Raw genomic sequence first — 17,944 nt, 5'->3', positions numbered from 1 at the left:
AGTATCATATCTAACATTTTATATATTTAACCAAGCAAACTAGAGATGAAACATGCTAAAAGAATATCCAAGTCAAGGTGTTTATATGAATTGCTATACCTGTTTCCACCTGGAGAGTCTCTGGATAGGATGCTATCAGCCCGGCATTATAGAAGCTGCTCTTGTGCCGTATGTTCCCTTCAAACTGTTTAAGTGAGAGTGGGACTTGTAATAGTTGCCAGTTCTGGTTATCAGGGAAATGATCTTCTATAAATAAGGCTGGATGCGTCAGAAAATAAAATTCATTGTATCTGCAAAATAAAAATAAAATTAAGTTGTACAAGTTAAAATGACTTGCTGTTTTTAAAATGTTACTGTCATTAAAAGAAAAGAAACTTTTGACATGTCATGCAGACATTTTGATCTGTCAGGGTCTCAGTGCTGAGACCCACAAGATCTGTAGATAAAGCTCGGTGTTAGCGTGCTTCACTCCCCAGTTTGCTACTCATTTTAAGAAACTGGCTCCATTATAGTCCATGAGCCTATCACTTGGCAGAACATGACAGAATGGGCGATAAGCAGGGGAGTGAAGTGTGCGATTGGGGATAATTTACTGTACATCATATAACTCATGGTTTGTAGTATGCCAGTAAGGAAATCCTAACTATAAATATAACATTTTTAACTGTACTTTGTTTCAGTTTAGATTGGAATAGTGGCTATCATCAATCAAGAAAAGAGCATTTGAGGATCTACTGGAATGTAGTCACTATTTTACCGTAATTTTTTTCCAGTTTTTTATATCTGAGAAGATGTTGTTACATGGTAACCCATTAATTTCAGACAACAATTTTTGCAGAGTAATGGATGTTGTGCAAGAAACAAAAAAGAATCCAGATTGCATCAGTTCTGCAGGCAAAAATGCTTTGTTATTTAGGGTGTTCATTAGATTTAGCATTCAACTGAAGATGATAACCATGTAGCTGGGTGTTACGTGTAGACAGACATATATAAACTTAGAAGAAAACTGAAGAAAATGTAAAAAAAATCTTAGCAATTTCTACTTACATTTTCTTCTTCCCTTAACATAGAGATATTTTCTGTGTGTTCAGAAAGATCAGCTTATGACCCCCCCCCCCTTCTCTCTCCTCACTATTCTGTCTGCTTGTGAAATAACTGACTGCAGCAGGAGCCTCCCCTCTCTTTCCTGTACTGTATGTATAAATATGCGAACAGTTAATATTTAGGTTTTTGCCCTGACCTATTTATACTCAAGACTGTATCTATAATATGAGAACATTCTCTATGTCTACAGAAAAGATGGATTCTAGACCAACATAGCAAGGGATTCTTTATGTTAAACTGGTTGATTTGCCACTTTATAAGGATTGTATGTCTATGGTAAATGATAGCATATTAAATTCTTACCTACTTACCTAAAGTTAAACTTGCTACTATTGCTGTCTGCATGTCCGGCTCCCCATGTAGAGTCCAGAAGATGCCATTTCTTGTTTAGATAAACCGCATTCCAGGCATGGTTTGTCTCGTCAGAGAATGTCTGGCCCAAATCATAGCTGTGACCCTTAGAATAGCCACCAATTTTTAGGCACTTGATGCCAGCAAGTCTGGAAGTAAGGTGAAGAGAGAGCCATGTTAAGCATAAGTCTGTTTGTTGAAGTTGTATGTGTTGCTTTTTGTGAAAGTAAACTAATTTCACCTCCCAGGTACTAGAACACCTATGTAAAAATGATCCTGCCAGTTGAACTAAAGAAATTAATATGTGAACCAATAAAGTATGGCCATAAACAAACAAGGTACTGACCAATGTTTGGCGCCTAAAGATACTAGAAAACCTATCAAAATGCACCAAACTGACACAATATGATGAATAGATATAAATCTTTATTATTCTTATCAAATAGGATAAAATATGATAAAAAATCAGCAGCAGTTAGAAAGAAAAGGACTCCAAACAAAAATATCAAATATTGTCCAATAGGTACATAGAATGGCACATAAATATAAGCATATGATACTGAATACGAGGTGGACTTAAGAACAAGCCACAATACATATGTATAGGAATACACTTAAAGATGCCTCAGTAAACCCAGTACACTAATGTAAACAGAAAGGACATATATAAAAGCATAGCATTTCTTTTTCCTTATTCGTACCCTCTTTTTCCTTTTCCTCTTCCTCCTTTCCCCTTTTCCCTTGTTCCCTGTCTTGTCCACATCTTTATCTTGGTCTATATATATCTTTCGTTTCTATTACTTTTACTTTTCTCTTGTTTTCTTTCCTCTTCCTTCTCTTTTTCATTTCAGGTACCTGGCACCACCTTCCACCTGCTCCCTGTCTATATTACCTCACTTCCCCTGCACTTCCTTGCCGGATCTTGTTGCCTTGTGCCAGTGAAAGCGTTTAGTGTTGTCCAAAGCCTGTGTTCCAGATCTTCTGCTATCCACATTGACTACGAACCTTGCCGCCTGCCCCGACCTTCTGCTACGTCTGACCTTGCCTCTGTCTAGTCCTTCTGTCCCACGCCTTCTCAGCAGTCAGCGAGGTTGAGCCGTTGCCGGTGGATACGACCTGGTTGCTACCGCCGCAGCAAGACCATCCCGCTTTGCGGCGGGCTCTGGTGAAAACCAGTAGCAACTTAGAACCGGTCCACCGACACGGTCCACGCCAATCCCTCGCTGACACAGAGGATCCACATCCAGCCTGCCGAATCGTAACAGTAGATCCGGCCATGGATCCCGCTGAGGTGCCGCTGCCAAGTCTCGCTGACCTATCCACGGTGGTCGCTCAGCAATCGCAGCAAATTGCCCAACAAGGACAGCAGCTGTCGCAGTTGACCGCCACATTACAGCAACTTCTGCCACTGCTACAGCAGCAACCATCTCCTCCGCCAGCTCCTGCACCTCCTCCACAGCGACTGGCCGCTCCTAGCCTCCGCTTGTCCCTGCCGGACAAATTTGATGGGGACTCTAGACTCTGCCGTGGCTTCTTGTCTCAATGTTCCCTACATATGGAGAAGTTGTCGGACCAATTTCCTACAGAACGGTCTAAGGTGGCGTTCATAGTGAGTCTTCTTTCTGGAAAGGCCTTGTTTTGGGCTACACCGCTCTGGGACCGCAATGATCCTGCCACAGTCCAGTTCTTCTTCGCTGAAGTCCGTAGTGTCTTCGAAGAACCAGCCCGAGCTTCTTCTGCCGAGACTGCCCTGCTGAACCTGGTCCAGGGTAATTCTTCAGTAGGCGAGTACGCCATCCAATTTCGTACTCTCGCTTCCGAATTATCTTGGAATAACAAGGCTCTCTGCGCGACCTTTAAAAAAGGCCTATCCAGTAACATCAAGGATGTGCTGGCCGCACGAGAGATTCCTGCCAACCTGCAAGAACTTATCCATTTGGCCACCCGCATTGACATGTGTTTTTCTGAGAGACACCAGGAGCTCCGCCAGGAAAAAGACCTTGATCTCTGGGCACCTCTCCCACAGTATCCTTTGCAATCTACCCCTGTGCCTTCCGCCGAAGAGGCTATGCAAGTGGATCGGTGTCGCCTGACCCATGAAGAGGGGACTCGCCGTAGGGAAAAAAATCTATGTCTGTACTGCGCTAGTACCGAACATTTCTTGGTGGATTGCCCTATTCGTCCTCCACGTCTAGGAAATGCACGCACGCACCCAGCTCACGTGGGTGTGGCATCCCTTGGTACGAAGTCTGCTTCTACACGTCTCACTGTGCCCGTGCGGATTTCTCCTTCTGCCAACTCCTCCCTCTCAGCCGTGGCCTGCTTGGACTCTGGTGCTTCTGGAAATTTTATTCTGGACTCTTTGGTGAATAAGTTCTGCATCCCGCTGACCCATCTCGTCAAGCCGCTCTACATTTCTTCGGTCAACGGAGTGAAGTTGGACTGTACTGTGCGTTACCGCGCAGAACCCCTCTTAATGTGCATTGGACCCCATCACGAAAAGATTGAATTTTTCGTCCTTCCCAACTGCACCTCTGAAGTCCTCCTCGGTCTGCCATGGCTCCAGCATCATTCTCCCACCCTTGACTGGACCACCGGGGAGATCAAGAATTGGGGTTCTGCTTGCCGTAAGAAATGCCTCACATCTGCTCCCAGTCCCGTCTGTCGGGCCTCTGTGTCTCCTTCTGTGCCTAGTCTCCCCAAGGCCTATCTGGACTGTGCCGTGCCTCCTCATAGCCCCCGTCCTGGTGACACTCTGCCCCGTGACAAGCTTCACCCTCTGCCCCCCCTCCCCACTCCCACTTCTTCTGAACTACCTGCCGCTGGTATAGCTACCCAGGACTTCTTTTTTCAGAAGGAGACTCAAGAGGCGTCCCCTATGTTCTCGTCTCTTTTGAAGGAACAAGGAGACAAAAAGAGGGGAGACCTAAGGGGGGGGTACTATTACGCCGAGCACTCCGGGTCCCTGCTCCTCCCCGGAGCGCTCGCGGCGTCTCTCTCTCTGCAGCGCCCCGGTCAGACCCGCTGACCGGGAGCGCTGCACTGACATTGCCGGCGGGGATGCGATTCGCATAGCGGGACGCGCCCGCTCGCGAATCGCATCCCAAGTCACTTACCCGTCCCGGTCTCCGGCTGTCATGTTCTGGCGCGCGCAGCTCCGCTCTCTAGGGCGCGCGCGCGCGCGCCAGCTCTCTAAGATTTAAAGGGCCAGTGCACCAATGATTGGTGCCTGGCCCAATCAGCCTAATTAGCTTCCACCTTCTCCCTGTCTATATTACCTCACTTCCCCTGCACTTCCTTGCCGGATCTTGTTGCCTTGTGCCAGTGAAAGCGTTTAGTGTTGTCCAAAGCCTGTGTTCCAGATCTTCTGCTATCCACATTGACTACGAACCTTGCCGCCTGCCCCGACCTTCTGCTACGTCTGACCTTGCCTCTGTCTAGTCCTTCTGTCCCACGCCTTCTCAGCAGTCAGCGAGGTTGAGCCGTTGCCGGTGGATATGACCTGGTTGCTACCGCCGCAGCAAGACCATCCCGCTTTGCGGCGGGCTCTGGTGAATACCGGTAGCAACTTAGAACCGGTCCACCGACACGGTCCACGCCAATCCCTCGCTGACACAGAGGATCCACATCCAGCCTGCCGAATCGTAACAACTATACATTTATGCGTTATTTTAAATCATTATTTATTCATCATTATGTAGTATTATTATTACATCTTTCTTTATGTCTTTCATTGTGTTCACCAGCATGATCACTTTATTTTATTTTGGGCACGACCACTTTTTTGTCCTCACTACATGTGGTTTGTGTTGTCTATCCTTTAAATATAGCACTCCCCATACTACTATCTTTAGTATGTATGCGCCTGTTGAGTACGGGCCGATCTTGTCCACGCATGCGCAGCTTACCTATCAGTCTGCGCATGCGTTGGATTTTCCCTTACCAGTTCCAGCTTCTTGTGTTCACTGCGCGTGCGCCCGCTACCATCATGGTGACGTCAATATGAACTCACTCCGGTGGCGCCGTGCGCATGCGCGGTTGAACACAAGATGGCGCAGACCATTACACGCCACGCGAACAGCGCGCACAGCTGCACCAGGTATTTTATTCATATAGAACTTCTTCTTATTGGTCGATACCATATATATAAACTTCCGTTTACCCTCCATATGACTCTCCCTGAGAAAGCCAGTGAGCGAAACGACGTAGGGGTAGGCTCCTGACTTGTGTAAGTATAGCTGGGTGTCAGATGGCTAGATACATGGACAGTCTTATATGATTATTTCTATCACATGGACAATCGATGCTCCAACTCTTATTGAGGTGGTTTTCTTCCCCTCAGACTTGTATGGTTAACATCCTTGTCTCCCTGCATTTATACTGCCAATAGCACTAGGCAAATGACACTTTACATGCTATGCTTTTATATATGGCCTTTCTGTTTACATTAGTGTACTGGGTTTACTGAGGCATCTTTAGGTGTATTCCTATACATATGTATTGTGGCTTATTCTTAAGTCCACCTCGTATTCAGTATCATATGCTTATATTTATGTGCCATTCTATGTACCTATTGGACAATATTTGATATTTTTGTTTGGAGTCCTTTTCTTTCTAACTGCTGCTGATTTTTTATCATATTTTATCCTATTTGATAAGAATAATAAAGATTTATATCTATTCATCATATTGTGTCAGTTTGGTGCATTTTGGTTTTCAAAGAAATTAATGATGTAAAAGAACATCAGCAAGTACCGTATGATAATGTTGCTAATGATGGTGCTGTCTAGTATTCCTTTTTACAACTAAAAGGTTTGGTAAATCCACAGGAAATACCTGTACAACCAGTCAATGGGGGATGCCCATAGCAACCAATCAGCTTGCTTGTTTCATTTTCAAAGAGGCCTGTGAAAAAATGAAAGAAGGGATCTAATTGGTTGCTATGGGCAACTACAGTACTCTTCCTCTACACAGGTTTTGATAAATCTCCCCTAATAGCTACAGCAGTGACCTGCCCCAACCAGTCATTAGCTACACAGACATTTCCTTGTGTTGAAATGGTGAGTGCTGCAACAGCAGTGACGTGCAGATATATAAGATAAGTAATGTTTATTTGTGACACTATGCAAGTCTTCTGCACATGGTGTGGACATGGACTAAGCAAATCTCCTGCACATAGTGAGGACATGGACTAAGCAAATCTCCTGCATGTGGTGTGGGCATGGACTAAGCAACTCTCCTGCATATGGTGTGGACATGGACTAAGCAACTCCTGGCAATGGTGTGGACATGGACTAAGCAAATCTCGTGCACATGGTGTCGACATGGACTAAGCAAATCTCGTGCACATGGTGTCGACATGCACTAAGCAAATCTGCACATGGTGTCGACATGGACTAAGCAAATCTCCTGCACATGGTGTAGCCATGGACTAAGCAAATCTCCTACACATGGTGTCGACATGGACTAAGCAAATCTCCTACACATGGTGTGGACATGGACTAAGCAAATCTCCTGCACATGGTGTCGACATGGACTAAGCAAATCTCGTGCACATGGTGTCGACATGGACTAAGCAAATCTCCTGCACATGGTGTCGACATGGACTAAGCAAATCTTGTGCACATGGTGTCGACATGGACTAAGCAAATCTCCTGCACATGGTGTAGCCATGGACTAAGCAAATCTCCTACACATGGTGTCGACATGGACTAAGCAAATCTCCTGCACATGGTGTCGACATGGACTAAGCAAATCTCCTGCACATGGTGTGGACATGGACTAAGCAAATCTCCTGCACATAGTGAGAACATGGACTAAGCAACTCTCCTGCACATGGTGTGGACATGGACTAAGCAAATCTCCTGCACATGGTGTAGACATGGACTAAGCAAATCTCCTGCACATGGTGAGAACATGGACTAAGCAAATCTGCACATAGTGAGAACATGGACTAAGCAACTCTCCTGCACATGGTGTGGATATGGACTAAGAAAATCTCCTGCACAAAGTGAGAACATGGACTAAGCAACTCTCCTGCACATGGTGTGGATATGGACTAAGCAAATCTCCTGCACATAGTGAGAACATGGACTAAGCAACTCTCCTGCACATGGTGTGGACATGGACTAAGCAACTCTCCTGCACATGGTGTGGACATGGACTAAGCAACTCCTGCACATGGTGTGGATATGGACTAAGAAAATCTCCTGCACAAAGTAAGAACATGGACTAAGCAACTCTCCTGCACATGGTGTGGCTATGGACTAAGCAAATCTCCTGCACATAGTGAGAACATGGACTAAGCAACTCTCCTGCACATGGTGTGGATATGGACTAAGCAAATCTCCTGCACATAGTGAGAACATGGACTAAGCAAATCTCCTGCACATGGTGTGGACATGGACTAAGCAACTCTCCTGCACATGGTGTGGACATGGACTAAGAAACTCCTGCACATGGTGTGGACATGGACTAAGCAACTCTCCTGCACATGGTGTGGACATGTCTATCATGGTTTGCACAGATTTATTGTGCATTTTCCTTTTTGATGTCAAAGCCTATTGCTGCATAGTTTACAGCAGCTTACCTGTGGATCTGCAGCAAAGTCCACAACTATGGTTACGTGTGTTATGTTTTTTTCACTTAGGAAATTTGCAGGGAGCAGCAGCAAATTCACGCCAAATTCCTCACAGTTTGATGTAGATTTGCTGTGTAGCTGTCCTTGCAGATTTTGGTTGATATTGCTGCAGAGGTTTTCCTCTATTCTAAACTTTCTACATTTACCCTTAGGCCTTAGTGGCCCAACACTTTCTGTAAACAAGCAACAATCTCAAAGAACGATGGTCATTTACTGAGCCTATTACAAGGTTTAACTAAAAAATTGTGGTACACCAAAGGTTCAGTGATCGTTCACACAGGCCTTTTCTACTAGCCAACAAACAACGATTTTAATCAGCGCAAAACGAAGGAATCAGCAGATAAACAAGACTTTGCTCATTCATCAACAGATTGTACCCACTTTTACACAGGGTGATGCCAATCAACGCTCCGTGTAACAAAGCCTTTATTCAGAATACTATATTGTACCTGTGTTTAACCATATACAGTATATTTCAGTTATACACAAAACCTCAACTGTTTAATAGAACTGACGGCACCATAGATCAGTACCAAAGGAGAAACAAAAACCACTATATAGACCGTAGGATCATGATAAAATCACATAATTTTATTAATTTACCAAAGTAGTACATAAAAATACACATACAGCAATGGGCATAGAAAAAAGAGGGATAGTACTCTCCAGGCAAACACAATAATAAGCCCTATATAGCATGCATAAAAGACAATAAAATGAAAAAAGTGCAAGTGCATGGAACAATATACCATAATGAGATGGCTAGGATCATGGATAGGTGTATCTGCATAAAGTATGAGACTCACTCATTTAGTGAAGGTTATTGCCTATATAACCACAGCTATGTCTTCTGTTTAAAAATAGTACATAAAGTGAGTAACAGTGCACAAAAGTAACTAATAATATGGTAAACAGAACCCCAAGTGGGGGATAAAAGAGCATGCAGAGTATATCAACCAGGTATGTTATGACCCCAAACCCCCCAGCACCTCCGACGCATTTCGCCTCACAGGCTTTGTCCAGGACTTCTGTGAAATCACACTGTCCACTCAGGAAGCAACACTGATTGACAATAATTTTCACATGCTGTTGTGCAAATGGAACAGACAACAGGTGGAAATTATAGGCAATTAGCAAAACACCCCAATAAAGAAGTGGTTCTGCAGGTGGTGACCACAGACCACTTCTCAGTTCCTATGCTTCCTGGCTGATGTTTTGGTCACTTTTGAATGCTGGCGGTGCTTTCACTCTAGTGGTAGCATGAGAAGGAGTCTACGACCCACACAAGTGGCACAGGTAGTGCAGCTCATCCAGGATGGCACATCAATGCGAGCAAGAAAGGTTGCTGTGTCTGTCAGCGTAAAGTCCAGAGCATGGAGGCACTATCAGAAGACAGGCCAGTACATCAGGAGTCGTGGAGGAGGCCTCAGGAGGGCAACAACCCAGCAGCATGACCATTTCCTCCGCCTTTTTTGCAAGGAGGAGCACTGCCAGAGCCCTGCAAAATGACCTCCAGCAGGCCACAAATGTGCATGTGTCCACTCAAACGGTCAGAAACAGACTCTATGAGGGTGGTATGAGAGCCCGACATCCACAAGTGGGGGTTGTGTTTACAGCTGGCGCCCTGTGCTCTTCACAGAGGAAAGCAGGTTCACACTGAGCACATGTGACAGATGTGACTGAGTCTGGAGACGGCGTGGAGAACGTTCTTCTGCCTGCAACATCCTCTAGCATGACCAGTTTGGTGGTGGGTCAGTAATGGTGTGGGGTGGCATTTCTTTGGGGGGCCGCACAGCCCTCCATATGCTTGCCAGAGGTAGCCTGACTGCCATTAAGTACCGTGATGAGATCCTCAGACCCCTTGTGAGACCATATGCTGGTGCGGTTGGCCCTGGGTTCCTCCTAATGCAAGACAATGATAGACCTCATGTGGCTGGAGTGTGTCAGTAGTTCCTGCAAGAGGAAGGCATTGATGCTATGGACTGGCCCGCCTGTTCCCCGGACCTGAATCCGATCGAGCACATCTGGGACATCATGTGTCGCTCTGTCCACCACAGACTGTCCAGGAGTTGGCAGATGCTTTAGCCAAGGTCTGGGAGGACATCCCTAAGGAGACCCGCCACCTCATCAGGAGCATGCCCAGGAATTGTAGGGAGGTCATACGGCACGTGGAGGCCACACACACTACTGAGCCTCATTGTGACTTGTTTTAAGGACATTACATAAAGTTGGATCAGCCTGTAGTGTGGTTTTCCACTTTGATTTTGAGTGTGACTCCATATCCAGACCTCCATGGGTTGATGAAGTTGATGTCCACTGATATTTTTTGTGTGATTTTGTTGTCAGCACATTCAACTATGTAAAGACCAAAGTATTTCATACGATTAGTTCATTCATTCAGATCTAGGATGTGTTATTTTAGTGTTCCCTTAATATTTGGAGCAGTGTATTACTATGGAGTAGGCTGAGCAATCCCCATATTTATATTACTGCAGCATTTGGATTAGGAGAATACAATAAGATGGACATTAGAAAGTGACTTTGGTTTATTGTCGAGATACATTTACCTCTTAATAAACACTCAACAATTGTTTTGAACCTGTTTGGTAACCTGTTCACACACCCAGTTTAAAGAGGTACTCTTGTGGAAAACAAAATTCAGCTGGTGCCAGAAAGTTATGTAGATTTGTAAATTACTTCTATTTAAATATATTAATCCTTCCCTGTTCTTATCAGCTGCTGTATACTACAGAAGAAGTTGTGTTGTTCTTTTCTGCCTGACCACAGTGCTCTCTGCTGCCACCTCTGTCCGTGTCAGGAACTGTTTAGAGTAGAAGTAAATCCCCTTAGCAAACCTCTTGCTGTGGACAGTTCCTGACATGTGCAGAGGTGTCAGCAAAGAGCACTGTGGTCAGACTGGAAAGAACTACACAACTCCCTCTGTAGCATACAGCAGCTGATAAGTACTGGAAGGATTAAGATATTTAAATAGAAGTAATTTACAAATCTGTTTAACTTTCTGACACTAATTGATTTGAAAACATTTGTTTTCCACTGGAGTGCCCCTTTTAAGCCTATACAACTTCATTATATTTTACACAATGCTCATTAACTTCTCTCACATATAAAGAATGGCGCAGGCAAACCAGTCCTTTGCTTTCTCTTACCTGCACATGTTTTCAAACAAGCTTGCGTATCCCTCACACGCTCCTTTCCCTGTGAGCAGTATCTGATTGGGGTCACCACACCACTTTGACTTATCTTCCAGAGCCTCTAAGTCATACTCTATATAAGATATAAAATAAATTTAACAATTCCGCTATCAATAGTATGCTTAGTATGAAGGGTTAATAAATATGCTTGGATTAAAGTATGTGTGTGCTGGACCATATTTATGTCACATTTTGGCACTATGTCAGAAGTATAACTCAGAATTGCTTCAAAGACTTCAGCAGACCAAATGCACAGGGTGGGCCATTTATATGGATACACCTTAATAAAATGGGAATGGTTGGTGATATTAACTTCCTGTTTGTGGCACATTAGTATATGTGAGGGGGGAAAATAGGAAGAGGGTCATGTGACACATCTAAAATAAAGTTATGTTAAAACCAAGCACATCATTGTTTTTCTTGTGAAATTCCCAATAAGTTTGATGTGTCACATGACCCTCTTCCTATTGAAAAAACAAAAGTTGGATTCAAAATGGCCGACTTCAAAATGGCTGCCATGGTCACCACCCATCTTGAAAAGTTTCCTCCCTCACATATACTAATGTGACACAAACAGGAAGTTAATATCAATAACCATTCCCATTTTATTAAGGTGTATCCATATAAATGGCACACCCTGTTGTCTACTAGTGACTACATTTGGCTAATTTATTATTTTTTTTGTAGCACTCTTACGTGGTTGACTGTGCCTTTAAGTTGCAATAGACTGAACATTGTCATTAGTAGACTACATTCGGTCTAAAGTGAATGGCTCCAATGTGAGTACATTGAGGTATATACGTAGAAATGTATTTTTGAAGGTATTCCAAAGTATATCTCTGGAGTAACACTGAAACATGATTTGAATAGACTCTTAGTTTGTTGCATTTTATGGATGCTGTGTACAAGTTGCTGACCATGATATAGGCAGAGTGTATCTGATGAGTACTCCCTTTTATAAGGCTACGTTCACACTGCGGAATCTCCACCCGCAGAATTTCCACAGCTATGCAGTGCACGCGGACTTCTGCGCAAGAAATTAACATGTTCAAATTCAGTGGCAGAATTGTCCGCCGCTAAAATTCCTTAGTGTGAACGGGTCTAATGGAAAACTCATTCACACTGATGTTATGGTTCACAGCACGTAATTCTACTTGTGGGAATTACGCAGTGTGAACGTACCCTTAGAGTATGTTCACACTGAGGAATTGGAGAGGAATTTACTCAAGTAATTCCAATTGGTTATTCTGCTCCAAATCATCCTTAAAAATCTGAATTCTGCTAGCAGTGTGAACAGGGCAGTGGAAAGTCCATTAAAGTCAATTGAACATTCGATTAAAGGGGTACTCCACCCCTGGACATCTTCCAAAGGATCTCTGGGTGAAACCCCCTGTTTTGAAAACGCTGGGTTTGGGCGACCGTGGTCGTAACACCATGCCAAGCTCCCTCCATTCATGTCTATGGGAGGGGGGCGTAACGAGCGACCACAGATTTCATGCCCCCTCCCATAGACATGAATGGAGAGGGCATGGCATGGCATCATGACCACGACCACCCGAACCCAGCGTTCTGAACATAAATGTTCAGGATGCCAGACCTGATATCTTTTTGGAAGATGTCCTGGGGTGGAGTACCCCTTTAATTGAAAGTTCCTTTGATTTTAATGGACTATCTACTGCCCTGTTCACACAGCTAGCAGAATTCAGATGCTGAATTCTGCCTGAGGATTGAACGTGTTCATTCTTCAGGCGGAATCTGCAGCTAAAAGCCCATTAAAGTGAGTGAGATTTTTTTTACTTGACAAATATCGCATGGAATTCACACAGAATTTACAAGGGGAATTTTAAAATGGAAAATTTCCCCTCCCACAGCATTTCCTTCTCCTCCTCCAATCCTCTTCATTCTCCATCAATTCCGTCAGCAGAAGGGAGAAAATGCCAAAAATCTACATTTTCCTTACCAAAATTATTCCTCTTCAATTCCGCTCCAATTCCTCAATGTAAACATACCCTTAGTGTATTAATATGGTTATGTGCTTGAATGACAAGCTTAGGCTTCCACTAGGTGACAGATGTATATTACCAGTACTTACTGGTAAAGCAAGAGTTAAGTGGCAGGGTGTATGTCTATGGATGGAGCCTATATACAACATACTATATGCTGTATATATTGTACAAAAGACATTGTAAAATGACTGTTCTGCTTCTGTTCACATAACTTATCTCTAATACTGTGCACGACTGTGACTGGCAGATCATTTCTCCTAAAATATACAAGTACGTTATGAAATTCTAAAGTTTTCTCACCTATGTGGTGACAGATCCACATCCAGATGGCACGGACTTTCTCCAGGTCAGTTCGTGCCATCTTTAGCAGTGATTTTACCAACTCTTCAACTGTATTTGGTTTAGCCACCTACGAACACAGGCACAAAGACTCACTTTAAATCACTTACACTATTTACTCATTTAAATCCATGTAATCAGTGCTGAGTATTCCAATGTATCTGTCAATCTGCTCCTTCAATATGTACACTTATGTGCAAAATAGTAAATTCCTGGGTATAACTACCACTGAAAAGGACTTGGGAGTATTGGTGGACTGTAGACTAAACTTGTGCCAGGCTGCGACTGCCAAGCAAAGAACAGCATGAGATGCATCAAAATATGCATAGATATGACAAGAACATAGTACAAATCACTAGTCAGACCACATGGGGATTATTTTGGGCACCTGTATATAAGAAGGACATAGCTGAACTGGAGAGGGTGCAGAGGAGGGCGACAAAGATAATTAATGGTTTTGGAGGATCACACTACTAAGACGGGTTATCAAGCTTGGGGCTATTTAGTTTAGAGATAAGATGTCTTGGGGGCGATCTGTTCACAATATACAAATATATGAATGGATAATACAGAGATCTTTCTAGTGATCTTTTTATATCTAGGCCGGTAACCATGACAAGGGGGCATCTTCTACGTCTAGAGGAAAGAAGGTTTCACCATCATCACAGACAGAGATTCTTTACTGTAAGAGCAGTGAGACTATGGAACTCTCTGCCGCATGATGTTGTGATGTCTGACTCAATAAACAAGTTCAAGGGGGGATGGATGCTTTTCTGGAAAAAAATATTATAGTTATGGATACTAGATTTTGTGAGATGTCCTGTTGATTCAGGGATTTATTTTATGATTTAAGAAGGAAGGGAACATAGCCTGAGTTAGTTTAGAAAAGTTTATTTAGTGGCAGGTACTCTTTAACTAGACAGTTTTGAATAGGGGCTTAGCTAAGAGAAGTAGTAAAATGGGCCACCTTTGTGTGCACTATTATTTGGGTATAAAATATGGGGAAAGAAAGTAAATATGGAATAGGTAAGAGAAAAATGGCTCTAAATATATCTAGAAATGTGTGTGAAATCTATCTCCCAGCCTGGGGTGTTATGCATTTGACACAGCTTCTGCCTGTCTCGTCTAGTTTTATGCTGTCTAAATTTAAGACAGTATTAGTAAGTCTACCCCTCGGTTCTATTTTGGCAATAAAAATGCATGGGAATCAGCGTTTACTAAATGTAGCACATTTTTATGAAATTACTGGTTCCATTATAAAGGGTATTTTTTGCCACATGCATTTCTTTGTGGTGGTTTTCAGACTTCAAATCATGTGATGGTTTTACACACAACACTATTTTATTTTTATTTTTTTGAATAACTGGGAACAGCAGTGCAAATAGTGGGAGACCAGAGGTAGGTAAGGATAGCTTTTTTTCTCTATTTTAACATCTTATTCACACTTGGAATATTCCTTTATGGTCAATGGGTTAAAATAACAAAGCATGCTGCCTTATGGAAAAAATGCTTCAAAAACACCACAATCAAAATACCTTTAGTTGTGTTTTCAATTTTTTTTTTTTTATTGTGTTTCGTATTACACCATTAATTTAAAAATGGCAGCCAAAAAAACAAACAATCCTTAGAATGGACTTTATGGTTATACTGCAGCATTTGTGGCCAATCATTAACAGGTTTAAATAATTGTATTAATTAATTGAATACATTTCCAAACAATAAGAATGGACTATTCAATTAAAGTAGCATAAGCCTAGAAGCCCTAGTTCTGTAATATTTTCCGATTGTGCATTTCCTTAGAATTTCCACCCAATTTATTAAATGTTTTCTCTGTTTTGCTTGGGCAGAAATGAAACAATTGCTTGTCACCCTTGAATTTATTTCTCAGGAACTGAGGACAGAGTATGAGTTTACCATGAGTTTTACCATAACTGAGAAATCAGTTCAGTTGTCATCTATGCAAAAATGTCTGTCACAACTGAATAGAAGAATTAAAGCTTATGTCTGACAGTGTCTGTCAGGATATCCTTCCAACATATACCACTGATATATACATAACTGACTCCACTTAGTTCCATCCATAAGACACTCATGTTAACAAAAATAATAATATGCAATTCAGTATACATATTTTGAAGCAGTAGCGTCATTTGTAAAAAAAAAAAAAAAAAGGTTTTGATTGCATCTGGTCTCAGTCCTGGGACCCACTGCGATTGTCAGTAATAGCTGGGTGAAGTGTGCATCAGCTGTCAATCAAATTTGACCATTATCACTGCAGTAGTTTATGGGGTGAAAGAGTTGGATCGGGCAGCTGGGTGGGGAGTGAAGAACACTGCCTCATACTTCAGCCAGTTAATACTCACAATCGCATTGGGTCTCAGGACTCGAACCCGGTTTAATCTAAACCTTTGACATGTCAAACATTTTTACAAATGACACTCTTTACCAGTATACTGCTCTAAGGATTCACAGTACATATACCACTTTTGCCCTTTGTTTGGTTGTAGGGCAGGGTATGACTATGTTAACAATATATACCCATTGCATACTATATTCGGGCACTGCTAGCATAAGTAAAACAGACATGCTTCCCAATCTTTGGCTACCTCTTGGTGGAAGTTCTCTTTAATAAAGTCTTTTTATTTTATTACATTTTTTTATATAAATTGTTCTTAAAGGGGTACTCCGCTGCTAGACATCTTATCCCCTATCCAAAGGATATGAGTTAAGATGTCTGATCACAGGGGTCCCGCTGCTGGGGCCCCTGGGATCTCCCACAGCACCCGGCGTTTGTTTAGTATGGCGGGTTCCTGCAGCAGTGGTCATGACTTCACTTTCAAGCCCCCTTGTGACATCACATCATGTCAGCTGACACGCCCCCTCCCATAGACATGAATGGAGGGAGCGGGGTGTGACATCACAAGAGGGCGTGGTCGTGACGTCACAATTACGGCCTCCGACTTAACCGGAGCACCCCATTAAAATCTAAGTTTAGGGCAGGAAGGACACATTGTAATGATTCTCTGCCATTCAAATCCTCATACTTAGAACCCAGACAAATATCACAGATACTGATAAATTCAATAATAATGATCAATCTGTTTTCTAGTAATTTCAGTCAAACGTCAGACCTAATAAAATTACAAAGGAAAAAGGATATCCTGTTCTCCTTACCTGCGCAGCATATGTATCCAGTTTCTCAAAGTTCTTCAAGTTGACGGGCATTGACTTAAGGCAAGATGTATCCCAGGGGTAAGCTAATGAAACATTATTTTAGTAAATAATATAGTATGTTAGTAAATATATCTTACATTTCTGAATATTACAGATGACACATGTACGGTATATGTTTTTTAAGGAAAAGCTGACACCTTGTTCACCTTCACTAAGTAACCTGAGTAACCTGATTAAAAAGAGGTATAACTTAGCCCGATCAGTGGCCTGGTTTCAGAGATCCAGGCTGTCCAAAGGCAACATTGATAATCCACCTACACAACAGAGCCAGGAGCCAATATATAGAGCTTACCTGCCTCCGTCCCCTCCTGTACTAATATGCCCGCCCAACCCATAATTATTTATGGACCTTTTGCTCAAACGCAAGGTGGATGGGCATTTGGGAGCAGAGAGGATGGAAGCAGGGAAGCTCTGTATATTGGCTTCCTGCCTGATCACAGCCTGGATTTCCGGAACCAGACCACTGACAGAGTTATACCTCTTTTAAATCAGGTTCACCTGCACTGTAACCCTGTTTATTGGTTTTAGTGCAGGTAATCTAGGTGTCAGTTTACGTTTAACTAAGTTTTTCAGTACAATATATTCTAACTTTATTGTCAAACTTTGCTTTCACTCCAAAGACTGAGCCTGATGCATCGATATAGCATAGCTTTTTCTTCATGTTACCTTTACCAGTAAACTGCTCATTCATCAAAATAATCAGTGCTACCATTCTACTATAACCATAAATTATTCTTAATACCTGTATGGACTGATGTATACAACAGGTGGACCATACAGCTATAAACATTATGTCATGACAAACTAGGGACACTAAGTAGGTGAGGCATCTTGTCAAATACCAATTCACGGCATGTTAACCTGATACAATTAAAGGGGTACTCCACTGCTCAGCGTTTGGCACAAACTGTTCCGAACGCTGGAGCCGAAGCTGGGAGCTTGTGACTTCATAGCCCCGCCCCCACATGACATCACACCCCGCCCCCTCAATGCAATTCTATGGTAGGGGGTGTGACGGCTGTGGGGTTAATTTAATTCAATTTATTACATTTGTGTTG

General features: G+C 42.8%; 2 protein-coding genes across 3 annotated transcripts in view; one reads left to right on the top strand and one right to left on the bottom strand.

The window, feature by feature from the left end:
* Positions 1-17,944, top strand: part of CEP63 (centrosomal protein 63) — a 180,874-nt gene that overhangs the window by 140,850 nt on the left and 22,080 nt on the right. Inside the window, exon 15 of the transcript XR_008891004.1 lies at positions 16,762-16,904. The gene's annotated coding sequence lies outside the window, so the exon portion shown is untranslated. The remainder of the gene's footprint in view (positions 1-16,761; positions 16,905-17,944) is intronic.
* LOC130361426 (kyphoscoliosis peptidase-like) overlaps positions 1-17,944 on the bottom strand; it is a 39,924-nt gene that overhangs the window by 3,111 nt on the left and 18,869 nt on the right. For both annotated transcript variants that reach the window (XM_056564389.1, XM_056564390.1), the window contains 5 exons: positions 16,827-16,909; positions 13,614-13,722; positions 11,263-11,380; positions 1,416-1,604; positions 100-290 (listed from right to left, as the gene is read on the bottom strand). In XM_056564389.1, the coding sequence (XP_056420364.1) occupies positions 100-290; positions 1,416-1,604; positions 11,263-11,380; positions 13,614-13,722; positions 16,827-16,909 (690 nt within the window). The remainder of the gene's footprint in view (positions 1-99; positions 291-1,415; positions 1,605-11,262; positions 11,381-13,613; positions 13,723-16,826; positions 16,910-17,944) is intronic.

Source organism: Hyla sarda, chromosome 3, assembly GCF_029499605.1.
Source record: "Hyla sarda isolate aHylSar1 chromosome 3, aHylSar1.hap1, whole genome shotgun sequence".
Lineage (NCBI taxonomy): Eukaryota > Metazoa > Chordata > Amphibia > Anura > Hylidae > Hyla > Hyla sarda.
The sequence above is the reverse complement of the archived record's forward strand: the minus strand, read 5'-3'. Positions and strand labels throughout refer to the sequence as shown.